General features: G+C 44.1%; 1 protein-coding gene across 1 annotated transcript in view; it reads left to right on the top strand.

The window, feature by feature from the left end:
- Positions 1-18,359, top strand: part of ATRN (attractin) — a gene marked incomplete at its 5' end in the record, with an annotated part of 270,653 nt that overhangs the window by 19,777 nt on the left and 232,517 nt on the right. The window contains 2 exons of the mRNA XM_089653376.1: positions 5,222-5,350; positions 9,653-9,855. Coding sequence (XP_089509502.1) covers positions 5,222-5,350; positions 9,653-9,855 — 332 coding nt within the window. The remainder of the gene's footprint in view (positions 1-5,221; positions 5,351-9,652; positions 9,856-18,359) is intronic.

Raw genomic sequence — 18,359 nt, 5'->3', positions numbered from 1 at the left:
GTGCCCGTTTACAGTGGATGGGTGCCAACTGCAGCAAATTCTCTTGCAGTTCACACACAGTCACGCTGCAGGATTCTCCGACTTCTCATCTGCAGTATAATACGCTAATACGCTTTGGATTAATAGATTAAAACTCTGTTTAATCTCTTAAAGTAATTCAAGGCTCCTGCTCTCCAGGAAAATTGTGCAGATTTCTTAAAGGCAGAAAGCAACTCCGTTTCCCCAATTCTGGGTACTTGTACTAGGCCTCCTCTGGGAGGATTCCTCTAACTTTCTTTCCTGCTAAAATATTACTATAACTGGAAGTCCACAGAAATCTCCACTGTGAATGCAGCAGAGGGCTATGAAAAGATAAATCTGTAACAGTCTGCGATCCAGAGATAGAAATATGCATGAAATGATGACTATACCTGGAGTCACTAAAATATCTGCAGAGATGGAAGTCTCTTCTACTTGTATTGTGGATCTTCTTCTGCAGGAGCACGCATTTGTGATGTGACAGGTAAAGGCACCCATGTTACAGGTAAAGGCACCCATGTGTACATACCCCAGTCCTGATGTCATTGTGCCGTGTCTGCTTGTCTTCTGCCATGCAAGTTGGTTGACAAGCTTTACCTTTAAATAAAGTATCTTTCAGTGGTTGTAAACCTCTGAAATGAAAATTGTACAAAGCAAATCCCTTTATAGTATGTACTTGCCTCTATCCAAAGCACCTAGTCTGCTCTCTCATTGCTCAGCTGTGTGCATAAGTTGCTTCTTACAGTCTATGCTGACACCAGACAATCCTGGGAGACAGGAGCGCTGGGCAGAAAAAAAGCCACTTTTAAGACTGGTTCATACCTATGCAGTTTGCTTTTGATAGGTTTCTGCAGTGCATTTTGTGGTGAGTGTTTGCGTATGTTTATTTATGCATTCCTTGATGCATTTTGTGTCTTTGCTTTTGTTATGCAGGTTAAAAATGCAAAACAAATAAAAAATGTACTACATGCGTTTCTGCCGCGTGTCCTATTCTATTCTAGTCTATTGAGCCAAAAATACACCGTGTTGCATTTAAAAAAAAAAAAAAAATGTGACCGTGTCCCATAGGAAACCATGTCAAATGGACTGTAGTGCATTTATGCAAAATGCACTAAAAAAACGCATAAGTGTGAACCAGTTCTTACGTGCGGATTTATGAAAAAATACACATGCATACCCACCTCTGTATTGCAGCATCAATATGATGTCACAGCTGTTTCACATCAACTCAAAGAAATGAGCGATCACATGATCGCTGATTGCTTAGTTCTTGGTGTGAGCAGAGAGCGGTGACTGTCAGTTACTGCTCTCTGCTCTGCTCCTCCAGTGCTCATCGGAGCATTGGACTGGTAAGTGGGCGGGCACAACTGTACTTGGCTCTCAGCCGCACACTGAGAAGCAAAGCCAGCTGTCAATCAACAGCCAGGTGGATCCTAACAATATTGTCAGGATCCTTCCAAAGCCTGGAGCGGCAATAGCCCACTATCAACTGACTCTGGGCCATAGGAAGACAAAATAAATTGTACTGCTGTGACCTACAAGAGAAGTACAGCCAAAAAAACTTTGAGCATACTTGTCTTTTAAGTGCGTGAACATCTCCTGTGTCCTGTGGTCACTTATTTATTTATTTCAGGCACTTTCTGTCAATGTATGCAGCGCTTTACATATATATTGTACATTCTTATCAGTCCCTAACCCTCAAGGGGCGTACAATCTAAGGTCCCTAACTTACACTCATACATACACATACTAGGGACAATTTAGACAGGAGCCAATTCACCTACCAGCATGTCTTTGGAGTGTGGGAGGAAACAGGGAGAACATGCAAACTCCAGGCAGGAGGTGCCGTGGCTGGGATTCGAACCAACGACCCTAGTACTGCCAGGCGGAAGTGCTAACCATTTAGCCACTGTGCTGCCCCGTCCATGCACTCATAGGCTTTTACAGGTGCTTTAGAGGAGGAGCATTTATAGGCCATAAAATAACCCATCACCAGCATGTTCAGGAGAGGAGTGTTTGGGCAGAAAAAACGCACATAAGCATGCGTTAGTCTAGGTTTACACCTATGCGTTTTCTGTTGCGTTTTGCAGAACGCACAGCAGTCCACTTAACATGATTTCCAATGGGACAGGTTCACATCTCCGTGTTTTCACCTGATTTTGTTTTTTTGGAGAGCGGCAGGGACTTTTTTAATCGCAAAACATTGCAGGTTTTTTTTTTTGGTATTATAGATTTCAATGGTGACTGTGCAGAAAGGCATGTAGTGCGTTTTTTGATGTGGTTTGCGTTTTAATCTGCCTGGGAACGAGGTGGGGAAAAACCCCCACAAAACGCATCAAAAACACGTCAAGAACATGTGCAAAAATGCAAAACACACCACAAAAATCACTGCAGAAGCGGATCAAACGCAAACTTCATAGGTCTGAACCTAGGGCTAGTGCTAGTTGTGTTTAAGTGCGTTTGCGTGTTGGTGCATTCTAATGGCAAGGATAAATGAATATTCTGAACAATGAATACATTCACTCCAAATGTGCAAATGTCCATAAATGCGTGTGCAAAACTTGGCTTTTACCGCTAAGTGGCTTTTCTCCCGCCAGGAGAAAAGGACGTTTAGAAGGGCTGAGTAAGCGCTCAGTGTGCATGAGGTCTAAGATGCTTATATACATGTAAATAAAGGGAAATGATGATCAAGAAAAGTCTCTGTATTATGGCTTTTATCGGTTTGATAAACAAAAGTCCTGAACACAACTAAATTCGGATGCTGTTACTGCTGATTTGCTTCTGGAAATGCAGCATTTCTGGCTGTTACACCCATCTAATAACTTCAATGCTTCGAGAGAATAAAAACTGATAAGTATGCAGGTCAGACAAGTCACTGTGAAATCAGAACTAATCTGTACTGTTCCTGTATCCAGAAATCGGGAAGTAGTAATGCAGCCAAATTGACATGACAGCCAGGGAACTAGTATTTTCAAAAGGAAGGTCAACCATGGCAGCTTCTATTCTTCCTGGTAGAGGAGCAGCAGTGGTAAAGGGCTCTGGAATTGTGAGTCTAGTATGTAGTTTGGATTTGTGCAGTGCCCAGTAGAGGATGGGTGAATGTAGGTTCTCAGCTGGATGCTGGGGGAGAGGTTTGGACCTATGGAATCTTCACCATGCTCTTTTTTTCCCCAAGTTCATCCCATCAGAACAAGTGCTTGCCATATAGGAACACCATAATACCATAACTGCTCTGTTTTACAGGTGTATGTGGAGACTAGTGGGGATCACTTTTTAAAAATAAATCTTTCTGTTCTGAAAATCTGAAACCTGCTACCCACAGTTTTTTATTGTGTTTCCTTTTAGTTCAGAGTATTGACCCTGCATTCACTATATCTGGTCTCCCCGGACCCTGCATTCACTATATCAGGTCTCCCCGGACCCTGCATTCACTATATCAGGTCTCCCCGGACCCTGCATTCACTATATCTGGTCTCCCTGGACCCTGCATTCACTATATCTGGTCTCCCATGACCCTGCATTCACTATATCTGGTCTCCCATGACCCTGCATTCACTATATCTGATCTCCCATGACCCTGCATTCACTATATCCGATCTCCCAGGACCCTGCATCCACTATATCCGGTCTCCCCGGACCCTGCATTCACTATATCTGGTCTCCCATGACCCTGCATCCACTATATCTGGTCTCCCTGGACCCTGCATTCACTATATCTGGTCTCCCATGACCCTGCATTCACTATATCTGGTCTCCCATGACCCTGCATTCACTATATCTGATCTCCCATGACCCTGCATTCACTATATCCGATCTCCCAGGACCCTGCATCCACTATATCCGGTCTCCCCGGACCCTGCATTCACTATATCTGGTCTCCCATGACCCTGCATTCACTATATCTGGTCTCCCCGGACCCTGCATTCACTATATCTGGTCTCCCTGGACCCTGCATTCACTATATCTGGTCTCCCAGGACCCTGCATTCCCTATATCTGGTCTCCCCGGACCCTGCATTCACTATATCTGGTCTCCCAGGACCCTGCATTCACTATATCTGGTTTCCCAGGACCCTGCATTCACTATATCTGGTCTCCCAGGACCCTGCATTCCCTATATCTGGTCTCCCCGGACCCTGCATTTACTTTCTGTTCTCCTACAGTACACACAACATGGAAATGCAATTGTTTTAGTAAATATAAACCGCTAAATACTTTTTCTCATAAGCAGTTAGAGCAGTCTTGTGACTCCTATCAGTGTTCAGCCGAGCACTGGTTAAAGCTTGTAGGAGGAGTTTTCTTTCTGTGCTGGGAGGATGCAGAGCCCCTGACCTCTGTCTGAACAGTGCTGATTGGCCCTGTTATGATTGCATGCTCTCTCCCAAGAAAAAGAACCTCTGTAGCAATACACACTAAACTGTTCATGTGCAAAGTGACTCCACACGATATGTCTTATCAGGAAATAATAGAGGGACTTATGTCCCCCAGAGAATACAGGATCATACATCCTTTTTACACAATGTGGAGGACCTTTATGTAAGGGAGGACTCTGATGGGAATCCTGATGTAAGAGAGGACTGTGATGTAAGAGGGGACTTTAGTGGGAACCCTGATGTAAGGGGGGACGCTGATGGAAACCCTGATGTTAGGGGGGGCGCTGATGGGAACTCTAATGTAAGGGGGGGACGCTGATGGGAACCCTGATGTAAGTGGGGATGCTGATGGGAACCCTGATGTAAGGGGGGACGCTGATGGGAACCCTGATGTAAGGGGGGACGCTGATGGGAACCCTGATGTAAGGGGGGACGCTGATGGGAACCCTGATGTAAGGGGGGACGCTGATGGGAACCTTGATGTAAGGGGGGACGCTGATGGGAACCTTGATGTAAGTGGGGACGCTGATGGGAACTCTGATGTAAGGAGGGAAGCTGATGGGAACTCTGATGTAAGGGGGGGACCTTGATGTAAGGGGGGACTCTTTTGTCCCAGGAATGTTTATAAAATATACTATGTGGCCCTTGTACTGAAACGTCTGCAGAGCCCTGGTCTAAATCCATTACTTTTAATCTCTTGGTGGGCTGGTATTGGAGTATTGCCCTTTATTATGTCCCTGAAGACGGACATTGATTACCAACTTTTACATCTGACAAATCTTGAAATGTGAGTTGCAGTTGTTGATTTATTTTCCCTTTGTTTTATTTCAGTGGACTTATTGTTCCGGAGAAGGAAAGTAACGAGTCCGTTCCGGAAGTTGCGGCTACCTCTGGTTATGCTCTATTACATTTCTTCAGTGACGCCGCCTACAACCTGACCGGATTTAACATCGGCTACAGGTAACACGGTCCAGCCCCAGACTGGCGGGGTGTTCTGTACAGCATGTCTGACTACTTTAGATCAAGCTGTAATTCTTTACAGGAACATATGTTTTCTCTTTTTTTAGTTGACACGTTGATATCCGATGAAATAATTGCCGCTTTTACAGCTCTGACAGCTGAAACATAAATATTACCAGACGTGTTATATGTAATTAGGAATCTGGGCTTGTCACTGTTCACTGAACCTGCCGAGATTCCCCGCTATCTGCTCTGCACAGAGTTCCTGTATGTCATCCCGGCACTGGATGGTACAGACACTGAATCTGTGGCAGTGATGGAGGGGCTTCTTTCCATATTGTGTCCCAGGAAACCAAACCGCATTGAGGCACAAATACATTTCTTCTTGAATGCAGATTATCTTTTAGTAATAAAATATTTCCAAAAAAAGAAAAGAAAATACCTTTAGAATTTATTTTATTTATTTATTATAGGTACTAATATAGCACCATCAATTTACGCAGCACTTTACATACACAGGCGTACCTCGGTTTACGAACACCTCGGTTAACGTAATTTTCGGTTTACAAATGAAAATCCATTGAAAATAATGCCTCGGTTTACACATTTTTTTGCAATTGAAGCAAGTTTCCCCAGGATACATTGCCCCTGGGAGGTTCATAGCAGCGGCCCCGTGCCTTTAAAGTGCACTTAAAAAAAAAAAAAAAGTCTTATCTGTGCAAAACTCTTTATACTTTTTTCAGACCTCCAGAACGGATTAATTGGTTTTGAATGCGTTTTACGAATTTGTTTCGCAAAACGAAGCAAGTTTCCACAGGATGCATTGTGCCTGGGAGGTTTATAGTGCCGGCCCCGTGCCTTTAAAGTGCACTTTATAAAGAGTTTTGCACAGATAAGACTTTTAAAAAACTTTTTTTTCTGACCTCCGGAACGGATTAATTGGTTTTCAATGCTTTTACAAATTTTTTTTCTCAATACAAAGCAAGTTTTCCCAGGATGAATTGCACCTGGGAGGTTCATAGTGCCAGCCGTGCCTTTAACCCCTTGCCTACAGCGCACTTATACCCCCTTCCTGCCCTGGCCAATTTCCAGCTTTCAGCGCTGTCACACTTTGAATGACAGTTGCGCGGTCATGCAACACTGTACCCATATGAAATTTTTATCATTTTTTGTCAGATAGAGCTTTATTTTGGTGGTTTTTAATCACCTCTGGGTTTTTTATTTTTTCTTAAACCGACCAAAAACCACTGAAAATTTTGAAGAAAAACATTTTTTTTCTTAGTTTTTGTCATAACATTTTGTAAATAAGTGATCATCAATGCCGCATCAGGGCACTGGCACGAGGCACTGATGAGCACTGACACAAGGCACTGATGGACACTGACAGGTGGCACTGCTGGGGCTACACTGATCATCAGGGCACACTGATCATCAGTTCCCTGATAATCAGTGTACATGTCCCCTCCGCGGAAAGCCAATTACCGGCTCTCCTCTCCTCTGTCAGCGTGACAGCTCGTGGGGAGAGAAATGCCGATAACCGGCATTTCCCTGTTTACATGTGATCAGCTGTGATTGGACACAGCTGATCACATGACCGAGCCGACATCTTCCGTGCTCTTCCGTGATCAGTGATCCGCTGTGTCCGAGGGACACAGCTCACCGCCGATCGCCGCGCATGCACGGTGAGAATGGGAGGACGTCATATGACGTCCTCCCAGAACGAGAGAACCACCTTGCACCAGTCATATCACTATATGGCGGGCGGGAGGTGGTTTAACAGATAAGACTTTTTTTTACTTTTTTCTGACCTTCGGAACAGATTAATTGGTTTTCAATGCATTTACAATTTTTTTTCACAATACGAAGCAAGTTTCCCCGGGATAAATTGCGCCTGAGAGGTTTATAGCGCCGGCCCCGTGCATGCTGGAGTCTGTGGGTAGCACATGGTGTCGAGTGTGGAGGCGTTGGAGCGGTTTTTGCATCGAGTTTTGGAGCCATTCTAGAAATTTTTAATCATGTCTCTGTACAGTATTTATGCCTTTAAAGTGCACTTTATAAAGAGTTTTGCACAGATAAGACTTTTTTTTTTTTAACTTTTTTTCTGACCTCCGGAACGGATTAATTGGTTTTCAATGCATTCCTATGGGAAACTGCATTTCGGTTTACGAATTTTTTGCAATACGAAACGGCCCGGAGAATGCATTAAATTCGTAGACCGAGGTACGCCTGTATACTGTACATCACATCAGCCCATGCTTGCAATTTACTTAAAGTCTAAGGTCCCTAACTCTGTATACTGGGGCCAATTTAGAGAGAACACACCCTACCAGCATGTCTTTGGAGTGTGGGAGGAAACAGGGAGAACATGCAAACTCCAGGCAGGTAGTGCTGTAGTTGGCATTCGAACCAACGACCCATTTCCTGCTAGTCGGAAGTGCTAAGCACTTAGTCACCGTGCTGCCCTACTTGTATTCTTGACTTGTTCCTATACACATGCTAGGTTTGCTTCTTACATAAGAACTTCACCCAAAACGGACGTTCCCCTTTATGTTCTCCTCACCTCAACCCCCCCCCCCCCCCCGTTGGAACTTTTTAGTTATTTATTTGGGGGCGGGTACCTAGCTTTGACAGGTACCTGCTCCCCACATCCACTGGAATCATCTAGTTCTTCCGACTTCCCCCTCCCTGTAACCTTCCTCTGGCAAGGATTCCTGAAGGCCGTGGGACCGTTCACACAGCGCAGCGAGGCTTGTGCATGCGCAGTGAGAAGGTGGCTTCACACACCATACATGCTGCTACCTGGAACCCAAAGCCCGGCAAAGAACTGGTCGGGTGAGGACATCGCTGGATCCCTGGACAGGTAAGTATCCTTTTATTAAAAGTCAGCAGCTACAGGACTTGTAGCTGACGACTTACATTTTTTTTAAACCTGGCTGAAGGAGCACTTTAATGTTTAACAGCAGCTGACTTGTTGCCTCCAGTACCTTGTACCTTTTATGTCGTGTACACCTTTTTAAACAGTGTTGATGGCTTATACATCTGTGCCCGTTTCCCTTCATGGAGAAAATGTAATAAAAATCTGTTAGAAATTGAGCACCTTTATGGAAATTATGTTGGCACGGGGTAATGCTGTCATTTCTAGTGGTGCACTGAAATTAAAATTTCAGTGCCAAAACCGAAAATTCAGGATGCCCTTGGCAAGAAACAAACATTTTTTAAAAGTATTTAATGTGGCTGGTGTTTTTGCGTTGAAGTCCATGGGATGTGATTTTGCATTGAAGTCTAAGGGATGCGATTTTGCATTGAAATCTATGGGATGCGATTTTGTATTGAAGTCTATGGGGAGGCGATTTTGCCATCAAAGTCTATGGGCAAGCGATTTTTCCATCAAAGTCTATGGGGAGGCGATTTTGGCATCAAAGTCTATGGGGAGGCGATTGTGGCATTAAAGTCTATGGGGAGGCGATTTTGGCATCAAAGTCTGAGGAGGCGATTTTGCCATCAAAGTCTATGGGGAGGCGATTGTGGCACCAAGTCTATGGGGAGGCGATTGTGGCATCAAAGTCTATGGGGAGGCGATTGTGGCATTAAAGTCTATGGGGAGGCGATTGCGGCATCAAAGTCTATGGGGGACAAAATTTTGATAACCCTATTTTCAACTGACAATTTTCAGCGGCTGATCTATCGGTGCATCCCTATTTCCTTTATAAGATTCAGTTTATATCCATGCACATGCAGTGATTTGTTTCTAATACAGATTTTTGCCCATGATTCATATACACGGCCTGCTTTTGTGAAATTTTGCAGTAAAGCTAAACTAGAACTCCAGTCAAAACTTTTTTTTTTTTTTTTTCCTTCCTGTTGGAAGGCAGGGGTTTTGTCAGGTTTTTGTTGCTGATAAAAATTCAGATTAGTTTTCTCTCGCCTTGTGTCATTTGGACAGGAAGTGAGGAGAATTGCTCCAGTGGGTACATTCAAAGAGCTTTCATTAGTAGAGTGAATGGGGGCTAGAAAGTGTTTCCTGTTGGAACGATATCCTTGCTTCCTGTGCTGCCACTGTCACAGGAAGTGTTTGACGATCTCCCCAATAACAAAACAGCTGCTAGTAAATACTGTACATGGCAAAAGTTCCCGTCTTTCCTTATCTCAGTAAAAAAAAAAAAAAAATTTGCAGACTTTTTTTTTTTTTTTTTTAACGAAATCACATTCTTTCATATTTCAGTGCAAAGACGTGCCCCTAACTCCCCCTGCAGCATGTTGCCTCTGGTTTATGATATTCACATCATTTCCTTTATGTTGCAGCATTGACACATGTCCCAACAACTGCTCTGGAAGGGGGATGTGTGCGACCAGGAATGACACCGGTGTTTACTGTGATTGCGCTGAGAACTGGAAAGGAGAGTCATGTGACATCCCGTACTGCCTGGACAGCTGCGGAGAGCCTGAGCGTGGGGTGTGCAATCTGAACGGCACCAAGGGATGTGTCTGCAACCCAGGCTGGCAGGGTGAGTCCCAGCAGAGTTTGTCTCCTTTGCCGAAGAATGATTATATTAAACATTGATCCTACGTGCAAAGTATAATTGTTATGAATAAAATATATGTAGGCAGCCATTGCTGACTTCTGTGGGTTAAAGTGTCCCTCTCACTGAGGGTGCTGGAATGAGTATAGACGTAAGGAACTTTGACTTTGCTGTGGTTCGTTCGCTTGATACTGTTACATTTCTAAAGCAAGCTATAGAATCAGCAGTTTTCTATCCTTCAGCCACGGGTTGAAGTAAAGAAAATCATTCGATTCACCCATCAACACAGTCAGTGTTGATGGGGGGTGTAACGGAGGAAAGGCAGGACAGAACACACAGAGTGGATGGCAGATGCACAAAGCTTTATTGAGACAAACAGACGGCAGTCCTTCAATTTCGGGGGGGTGGCAGAGAGGGTGGATTTGCCACTAAATGGTAATGAGGGGGGCCCCACCCACTTATAGTCCACTAGGAGAACCAAGGGGGTGTCCCTGTAACAGGGGTAGTCCGATACAGGAGGGGGGTGCGAGGAGTCACCACCGCAACAGTTCAGGTAACACAGTGGGGAAGCAGGTACTCACGGATCCAACAGGGTGCCTGGTCTCCCAGGGGTAGAAGCAGAACGCAGGTACCTGTGGAGTCAGGATCAGGCGGGTTGCCTCTGGCTCTGGCAGACGGGCTGTGGTATCCTCTCCCCCTTCTGTGGGGTCTCTCGCAATCGCAGGCAAGCTTTCTCTGGCCGCCTCTTCCCTCCTGTGGGGTCTCTGTGAGGCTGGGGAGTAGACTTGCAGAGTCTAGTCAGAAAGGTCTCGCTGGAGCTTGAGATCCTTTGCTGACTGCACACCGGAATGAAAAACGGAGCTCCTAGCATCAGCCTCTTAAACTGCTGCAGGACGCTCCCCGGTCGCCTTGGCAACCGGGAGGGGGGGAGGTAATACTAGACCCCAGGGAGAATAATGCTGGTTACAGGGACATCCTGGGGGGCAGGGATGATGACTGCAGAGATGAAAAGCAAGTTGGGAGATGTGCAGAGAGCTCCCAGCCAGCTGGCCGGGAGGGAGGGGACCCAGAGTAATTTGATTAGGCCATTGAATTAGGCCATTTGGCCTAGTGACACAGGGGACAATTGGAACAATACAGAGCAGGACTCTGAGGGCATGTGATACAAGGCATTAATAAGGGGATTAATAATTGGCAGGCTCCCATACCGTGACAGGGGGAATCCCTCTCTCTGTACTGTTGTATTCTAACAGCGGGAGGTTTCCCCACCTCCAAAATACAATGATCATGGCTGGTGGTTATAGCTGCCATGTGATTGCATGTAAAAACCCGACAGGCTGGTTGTATTGAAGTCTCGATCGATCGAATTCAGTACAACCAGCCTGCCCATAGATGAATCAAAATTCTGGCGGATCCTGCTGAACTGGCCAAATTTCGATCCGTCTATGGCTGACCTTATTTAAATAAAATCACGTCCTAAATAAATATACAAATTCAACTCCCCACAGCACAATCAACACCTTCACCCCTGAAGATGTATAAATATTATTATACAGAAAATGCTACTAAATAGTTGAAAAACTCCTCAATATCATACTACAAGTGCAGTCCAATCCCTAATAAGTCCACAAAATATAAACCATAGCCTTCTTGTGTAATCACGGTGAAAAATTAGTGTCCAAAAGAAGTGTAAATCCTTCCAACGATTTCCACGATAAATGTTCCCTCAAAAAAAGAAAAACATCACATAGTGCATTATCTTTTAAACTACATAGAAACACGTGACATCACTCAAGTGAATAACCCATCAAAATTATTTGCAGTGCAAATAGTGAAAAATAGTGAAAAAAACTGTGAATCAAACGGTGAAACTACACTGTGTGTGTGAATCACTCTTCAGTGCCCCCACACAAGCCAACGCTGTGTACACTTCTATTTATAGTAAGGAGTAGGTACCCTTACCAACAATCCAAAACAATGACGCTTATAATATACCGTATTTTTCGCTCCATAAGACGCACCTGACCATAAGACACACCTAGGTTTTAGAGGCTGAAAACAGGAAAAAAAATATTCTGAACTAATGGACTGCGGACACAGTACAGGAGATGACCAGAGACTGCGGACAGTACAGGGATGACCAGAGACTGCGGACAGTACAGGGATGACCAGAGACTGCGGACACAGTACAGGAGATGACCAGAGACTGCGGACACAGTACAGGAGATGACCAGAGACTGCGGACACAGTACAGGAGATGACCAGAGACTGCGGAAATAGTACAGGAGATTACCAGAGACTGCGAACATAGTACAGGAGATGACCAGAGACTGCGAACACAGTACAGGAGATGACCAGAGACTGCGGACACAGTACAGGAATGACCAGAGACTGCGGACACAGTACAGGAGATGACCAGAGACTGCGGACACAGTACAGGAGGTGACCAGAGACTGCGGACACAGTACAGGAGGTGACCAGAGACTGCGGGGACACAGTACAGGAGGTGACCAGAGACTGCGGACACAGTACAGGAGATGAGCAGAGACTGCGGACACAGTACAGGAGGTGAGCAGAGACTGCGGACACAGTACAGGAGGTGAGCAGAGACTGCGGACACAGTACAGGAGGTGAGCAGAGACTGCGGACACAGTACAGGAGGTGAGCAGAGACTGCGGACACAGTACAGGAGGTGAGCAGAGACTGCGGACACAGTACAGGAGGTGAGCAGAGACTGCGGACACAGTACAGGAGGTGAGCAGAGACTGCGGACACAGTACAGGAGGTGAGCAGAGACTGCGGACACAGTACAGGAGATGAGCAGAGACTGCGGACACAGTACAGGAGATGAGCAGAGACTGCGGACACAGTACAGGAGATGACCAGAGACTGCGGACACAGTACAGGAGATGACTGCTGACCTTTGGGGAGGGAGGGGGAGCGGGTACCTGAATTTGACAGGTACCCGCTCTTACTTCCGCGGAGTTGTTCTTTGACCTTACCTGTTCCTCTATCCAGCGGCGCGCTTTCTTCCCGGCTTCTGTAGTGTGGGCGGTCGGCTTCACAGCCGGGTGCCCAGTTCACATGAGCGAGAAGCACTTGCGCTTTGTGATTGGTCTGGCGGCTTCTGGGATCTGTCATGTGTCCCAGGTGCCGCCTTACTATTCACAAAGAGCACCGCTTCTTGCGCATGCGCACTTGGCACCCGGCTGTCAAGCCCAGCGCCCACACTACAGAAGCCGGGAAGACAGCGCCGCTGGATAGAGGAACAGGTAAGGTCCCGCTGCAGAGCTGAGCGGCCGGCCCGGTGTTCTGACACGGCGGCGGTGGAAATACCGGACCGGCCTGGATTCATCAGCCATAGTACTCCATGTATCCCCATACACCTTGCGCCATATAGATGTACATATATGAGGGACAATACTAGTGTAATACCACCAAGATAGATGCAATAATAAACTTTAATTCAAAATGCTCACATTATTTTAGCCTTTAAAACCGCTTTAAATACAACAAAGTAACCTTTCTGCCATCCAGGAATAGGTTTTCCTATTCTAAAAACTCCATCTAGTTTGATCACTTCTATATCTGATCTGTCCATTATGGAGTTTAAGATTTTACTTACTACTTCTTGCAATACTTCTCCCTTTGAAATCTCTGGGACCCCTCGTATCCTAAGATTACTCCTCCTGTCCCTGTTTTCCTGTACCTCTACCTTATAAAGCAACTTTTTCTGGACTTTCCCCATGTTGGTTATCTTCTTTTCTAATTCGGAAATGTTTTGTGCCTGATCTTTAACTTGCTCCTCCATTTCTTCCACTCTCATTCACAGCTGTCCCAAATCATTCCGAATAGTTGCCATTTCTTGCTTTGTTTTCTCTAATTCTTTGAACATTTCTGCCATCTTTTTTATTCGGTACTTGTAGATCTCTTTCATCTCCATATTTCCTGATATTTGTTGAGTGCTAACATTCAAACCCAACGATAGTCTAGGACTATTTTCCAGACTGAGATCCACTTCTCCTTTGTCATTTATGCCTTGGGACCTTTCTGGGGTCACATTTCCCTGGGAAAGTATATTTTTTAATTGTGCCGGTTTGGGACCCTTTAAGCCCACTTCCTTTAGCACTTTTGTTCTTCATATCTTCTGTGGGTCTTATTCTCCTTTATAAACTCGGGGTAAGTAAAGGTTAAATATATATACTCGGGTCTCAGCCTTGCCTGGTTATTTGTCCCTTAGCTTTCCTTTCTATGTCACTTAGTCTTCTTCTCCTTTCAGCTCCTTTGTATTCCCTTGCGCCATATAGATGTACATATATGAGGGATGTTTCCTGGATGGCAGAAAGGTTACTTTGTTGTATTTAAAGCGGTTTTAAAGGCTAAAATAATGTGAGCATTTTTGAAATAAAGTTTATTATTGCATCTATCTTGGTGGTATTACACTAATATTGTCCCTCATATATGTACATCTATATGGCGCAAGGTGTATGGGGATACATGGAGTACTATGGCTGATGAATCCAGGTAGTGCCGTGGAGACAGTGTTGCCTCTACAGGAGGGCCATTTCCCACCATTTCTTGGATTATATTAGAAGCGTCATTGTTTTGGATTGTTGGTAAGGGTACCTACTCCTTACTATTAATAGAAGTATACACAGTGTTGGCTTGTGTGGGGGCACTGAAAAGTGATTCACACACACAGTCTACTTTCACCGTTTGATTCACAGTTTTTCTTTTCACTATTTGCACTGCAAATTATTTTGATGGGTTATTCACTTGAGTGATGTCACATGTTTCTATGTAGTTTAAAAGATAATGCACTATATGATGTTTTTCTTTTTTTGAGGGAAAATTTATCGTGGAAATTGTTGGAAGGATTTATATTTCTTTTGGACACTAATTTTTCACCGTAATTACACAAGGAGGCTATGGTTTATATTTTGTGGACTTATTAGGGATTGGACTGCACTTGTAGTATGATATTGAGGAGTTTTTCAACTATTTAGTAGCATTTTCTGTATAATAATATGGCTGACCTTACAGTGAGCCTGGTGGCTGAGTGATCAACACTATCTGAGGCCTAGGTTCATATCCCACATGACTGTTTGCAGGGAGTTTGTATGTTCTGCCTATGCCAGTAGGTAACCCCAGTAGGAGATGAGCAGTGTTCAGCCTGGTTCATTCTGTCATGACAAATAAAAACAACTGAGTACTGTCTGTGATACTTTTTTGTTTGCACCAACATTCACATTTTTCCAGATAAGCTTTCGAGGTGTACTCCCTCCTTCAAAGTCCAAGCAGTACAACGGACAGTATTTAAAGAAGAACACCATGAAAAAAATGTTTCTCCCATGCCAAGAGGCTGTACCCGCACTGAATGGGTTAATTGCTTATTTTGTCCAGGGGCACATTAATAGGCTATACTTGCCCGATCCTTCGGAAAACCGTGCTTCCCCATATCCAGGGGTGGGACAGTTCCTGTCTTCCTCATGTCCAGAGCTGGTCTATAGGCATGATGACATCAGGAACAGTCCATTCCCAGGACCGCTAGCATGACGGGAGGTGGGCAGGAGCAGCAGGGAACAGTTTTGGGTTTGGAAGATCAGTGGATTAAGTGAGTATATCTCTGCTCTGCAATTCAGTGCAGGTGCAGTATCCCCACTGCATGGGAAAATATCAGTTATACCCAGAGTTCTTCTTTAATTGTTAGTTGTTTGCATATGCACTAATATGGCTACAAACGCCTCACTTATGATAGATGCAATTTAAAATGCCAGTTCACCCTTTTCTGCATTTGCTTGCTCAAATTTAAAACTAGATGGCGCTGTATTGTGTTCAGAACTGTGCATAGGTCCCACATATACAGTGGGGATCGAACGTTTGGGCACCCCAGCTAAAAATTTGTATTAATGTGCATAAAGAAGCCAAGGAAAGATGGAAAAATCTCCAAAAGGCATCAAATTACAGATTAGACATTCTTATAATATGTCAACAAAAGTTAGATTTTATTTCCATCATTTACACTTTCAAAATAACAGAAAACAAAAAAATGGCGTCTGCAAAAATTTGGGCACCCTGCAGAATTTATAGCATGCACTGCCCCCTTTGCCAAGCTGAGACCTGTCAGTGTCATGGATTGTTCTCAATCATCGTCTGGGAAGACCAGGTGATGTCAAGCTCAAAGGTTTTAAATGCCCAGACTCATCTGACCTTGCCCCAACAATCAGCACCATGGGTTCTTCTAAGCAGTTGTCTAGAAAACTGAAACTGAAAATAGTTGACGCTCACAAAGCTGGAGAAGGCTATAAGAAGATAGCAAAGCGTTTTCAGATGTCAATATCCTCTGTTCGGAATGTAATTAAGAAATGGCAGTCATCAGGAACAGTGGAAGTTAAAGCAAGATCTGGAAGACCAAGAAAAATATCAGACAGAACAGCTCGCAGGATTGTGAGAAAAACAATTCAAAACCCACGTTTGACTGCACGATCCCTCCAGAAAGATCTGGCAGACACTGGAGTTGTGGTACACTATTCCACTAGAAAGAGATACTTGTACAAATATGGTCTTCATGGATGAGTCATCAGAAGAAAACCTCTTCTATGTCCTCACCACAAAAATCATCGGTTGAACTTTGCAAATGAACATATAGACAAGCCTGATGCATTTTGGAAACAAGTTCTGTGGACCGATGAGGTTAAAATTTAACTTTTTGGCCGGAATGAGCAAAGGTACGTTTGGAGAAGAAGGGGCACAGAATTTAATGAAAAGAACCTCTGTCCAACTGTTAAGCATGGGGTTGGATCAATCATGCTTTGGGGTTGTGTTGCAGCCAGTGGCACAAGGAACATCTCACGAGTAGAAGGAAAAATGGATTCAATAAAATTTCAGCAAATTTTGGATGGTAACTTGATGCCATCTGTGAAAAAGCTGAAGTTAAAGAGAGGATGGTTTCTACAAATGGATAATGATCCTAAACACACCTCGAAATCCACGGGGGATTACATCAAGAGGCGTGAACTGAAGGTTTTGCCATAGCCTTTACAATCTCCTGACCTCAACATAATTGAAAATCTATGGATAGACCTTAAAAGAGCAGTGCGTGACAGACAGCCCAGAAATCTCAAAGAACTGGAAGACTTTTGTAAGGAAGAATGGGCAAAGATACCTCAAACAAGAATTGAAAGACTCTTGGCTGGCTACAAAAAGCGTTTACAAGCTGTGATACTTGCCAAAGGGGGCAGTACAAGATATTAACTCTGCAGGGTGCCCAAACTTTTGCAGACGCCATTTTTTTGTTTTCTGTTATTTTGAAAGTGTAAATGATGGAAATAAAATCTAACTTTTGTTGACTTATTATAAGAATGTCTAATCTGTAATTTGATGCCTTTTGGAGATTTTTCCATCTTTCCTTGGCTTCTTTATGCACATTAATACATTTTTAGCTGGGGTGCCCAAACTTTCGATCCCCACTGTATATAGAGGCAGCGATGTGCTTGAAGATTTGTGCTGCCATTAGCCTGCTGTTGTTTTAAACTGGCTGGTTGCATATGACTGATATCAGCTGTCATTGTCTGACATTCAGGTGTAGTTCTAGTGCATTCTACAGTGTGGTGATACAGCTTTGCATAATCAAAGGTAATGAGGATTGTGTCACCCCAATCAAGGAAGTCTGTACTGGATGGATCAAAAGGATGCTTAGCGGCTTGCAGAGTATTAGATGATAAAATACTGTGCTAGCTGCTGCTAAGTGCCTCATTACATATTTACTTTTGGCCATAGATGCACTTTAAAGGATAACTGTGAAATGAGTACAGCCAGCCTTGTAAAATACCTTCTTTGTTCCAGCGATATTCATTGTGCTGGCTTTGCTTGGAAACATTCTTTTCTTTGCAAGTGCACGGCATCTCCATTTTATACTTATGGGTAAGCCGTCCTTCTAGTATCCTCTAGCTGTCCTATGGAGTATGGTGCATCCATATAAAGGAATAAAGCTGCTGCACGCATGCGCAGTAAGAAGGTGGGGACATTTCACTTTGCAAAGGCTGTACGGCTCTGAATGGGGCTGTATAGTTAGAATAATGCTGGAACTGTCAGGAAAATGGGTATTTTTCACGGCAGGTGGCACTATGGGGGCATTAACCTCCCTAGCGGTCTGATTATGTCAGTATTTCTGTGCTCAAAGCGGTACATTTTTTTGCATGGAAATTTGTTTTTTTATTGTATGCCTGTAATTTTTAGGAATAACTCACTGAAATCTGTCCGAACAAGAGTCTAGTAAACATCCCGGGTATGATAAAACTTGAAACACGAAATCATAAATTCTAATAATCATAAAAAATAATATAATAATACATTTAATTCAATAATATAATCAAACCAAAATCACTGAAATTTGAAATATAGCGCCAAGTTCGCACATCACTGAGCTCAGTCGCAGAATCGTTTTCAGTGTCTGATGAGGAATTGCCCCCACGAATCATTATCACTCA

Source organism: Staurois parvus, unplaced genomic scaffold, assembly GCF_062004578.1.
Source record: "Staurois parvus isolate SC_StPar_1 unplaced genomic scaffold, SC_StPar_1.0 ptg000708l, whole genome shotgun sequence".
Lineage (NCBI taxonomy): Eukaryota > Metazoa > Chordata > Amphibia > Anura > Ranidae > Staurois > Staurois parvus.
The sequence above is the reverse complement of the archived record's forward strand: the minus strand, read 5'-3'. Positions and strand labels throughout refer to the sequence as shown.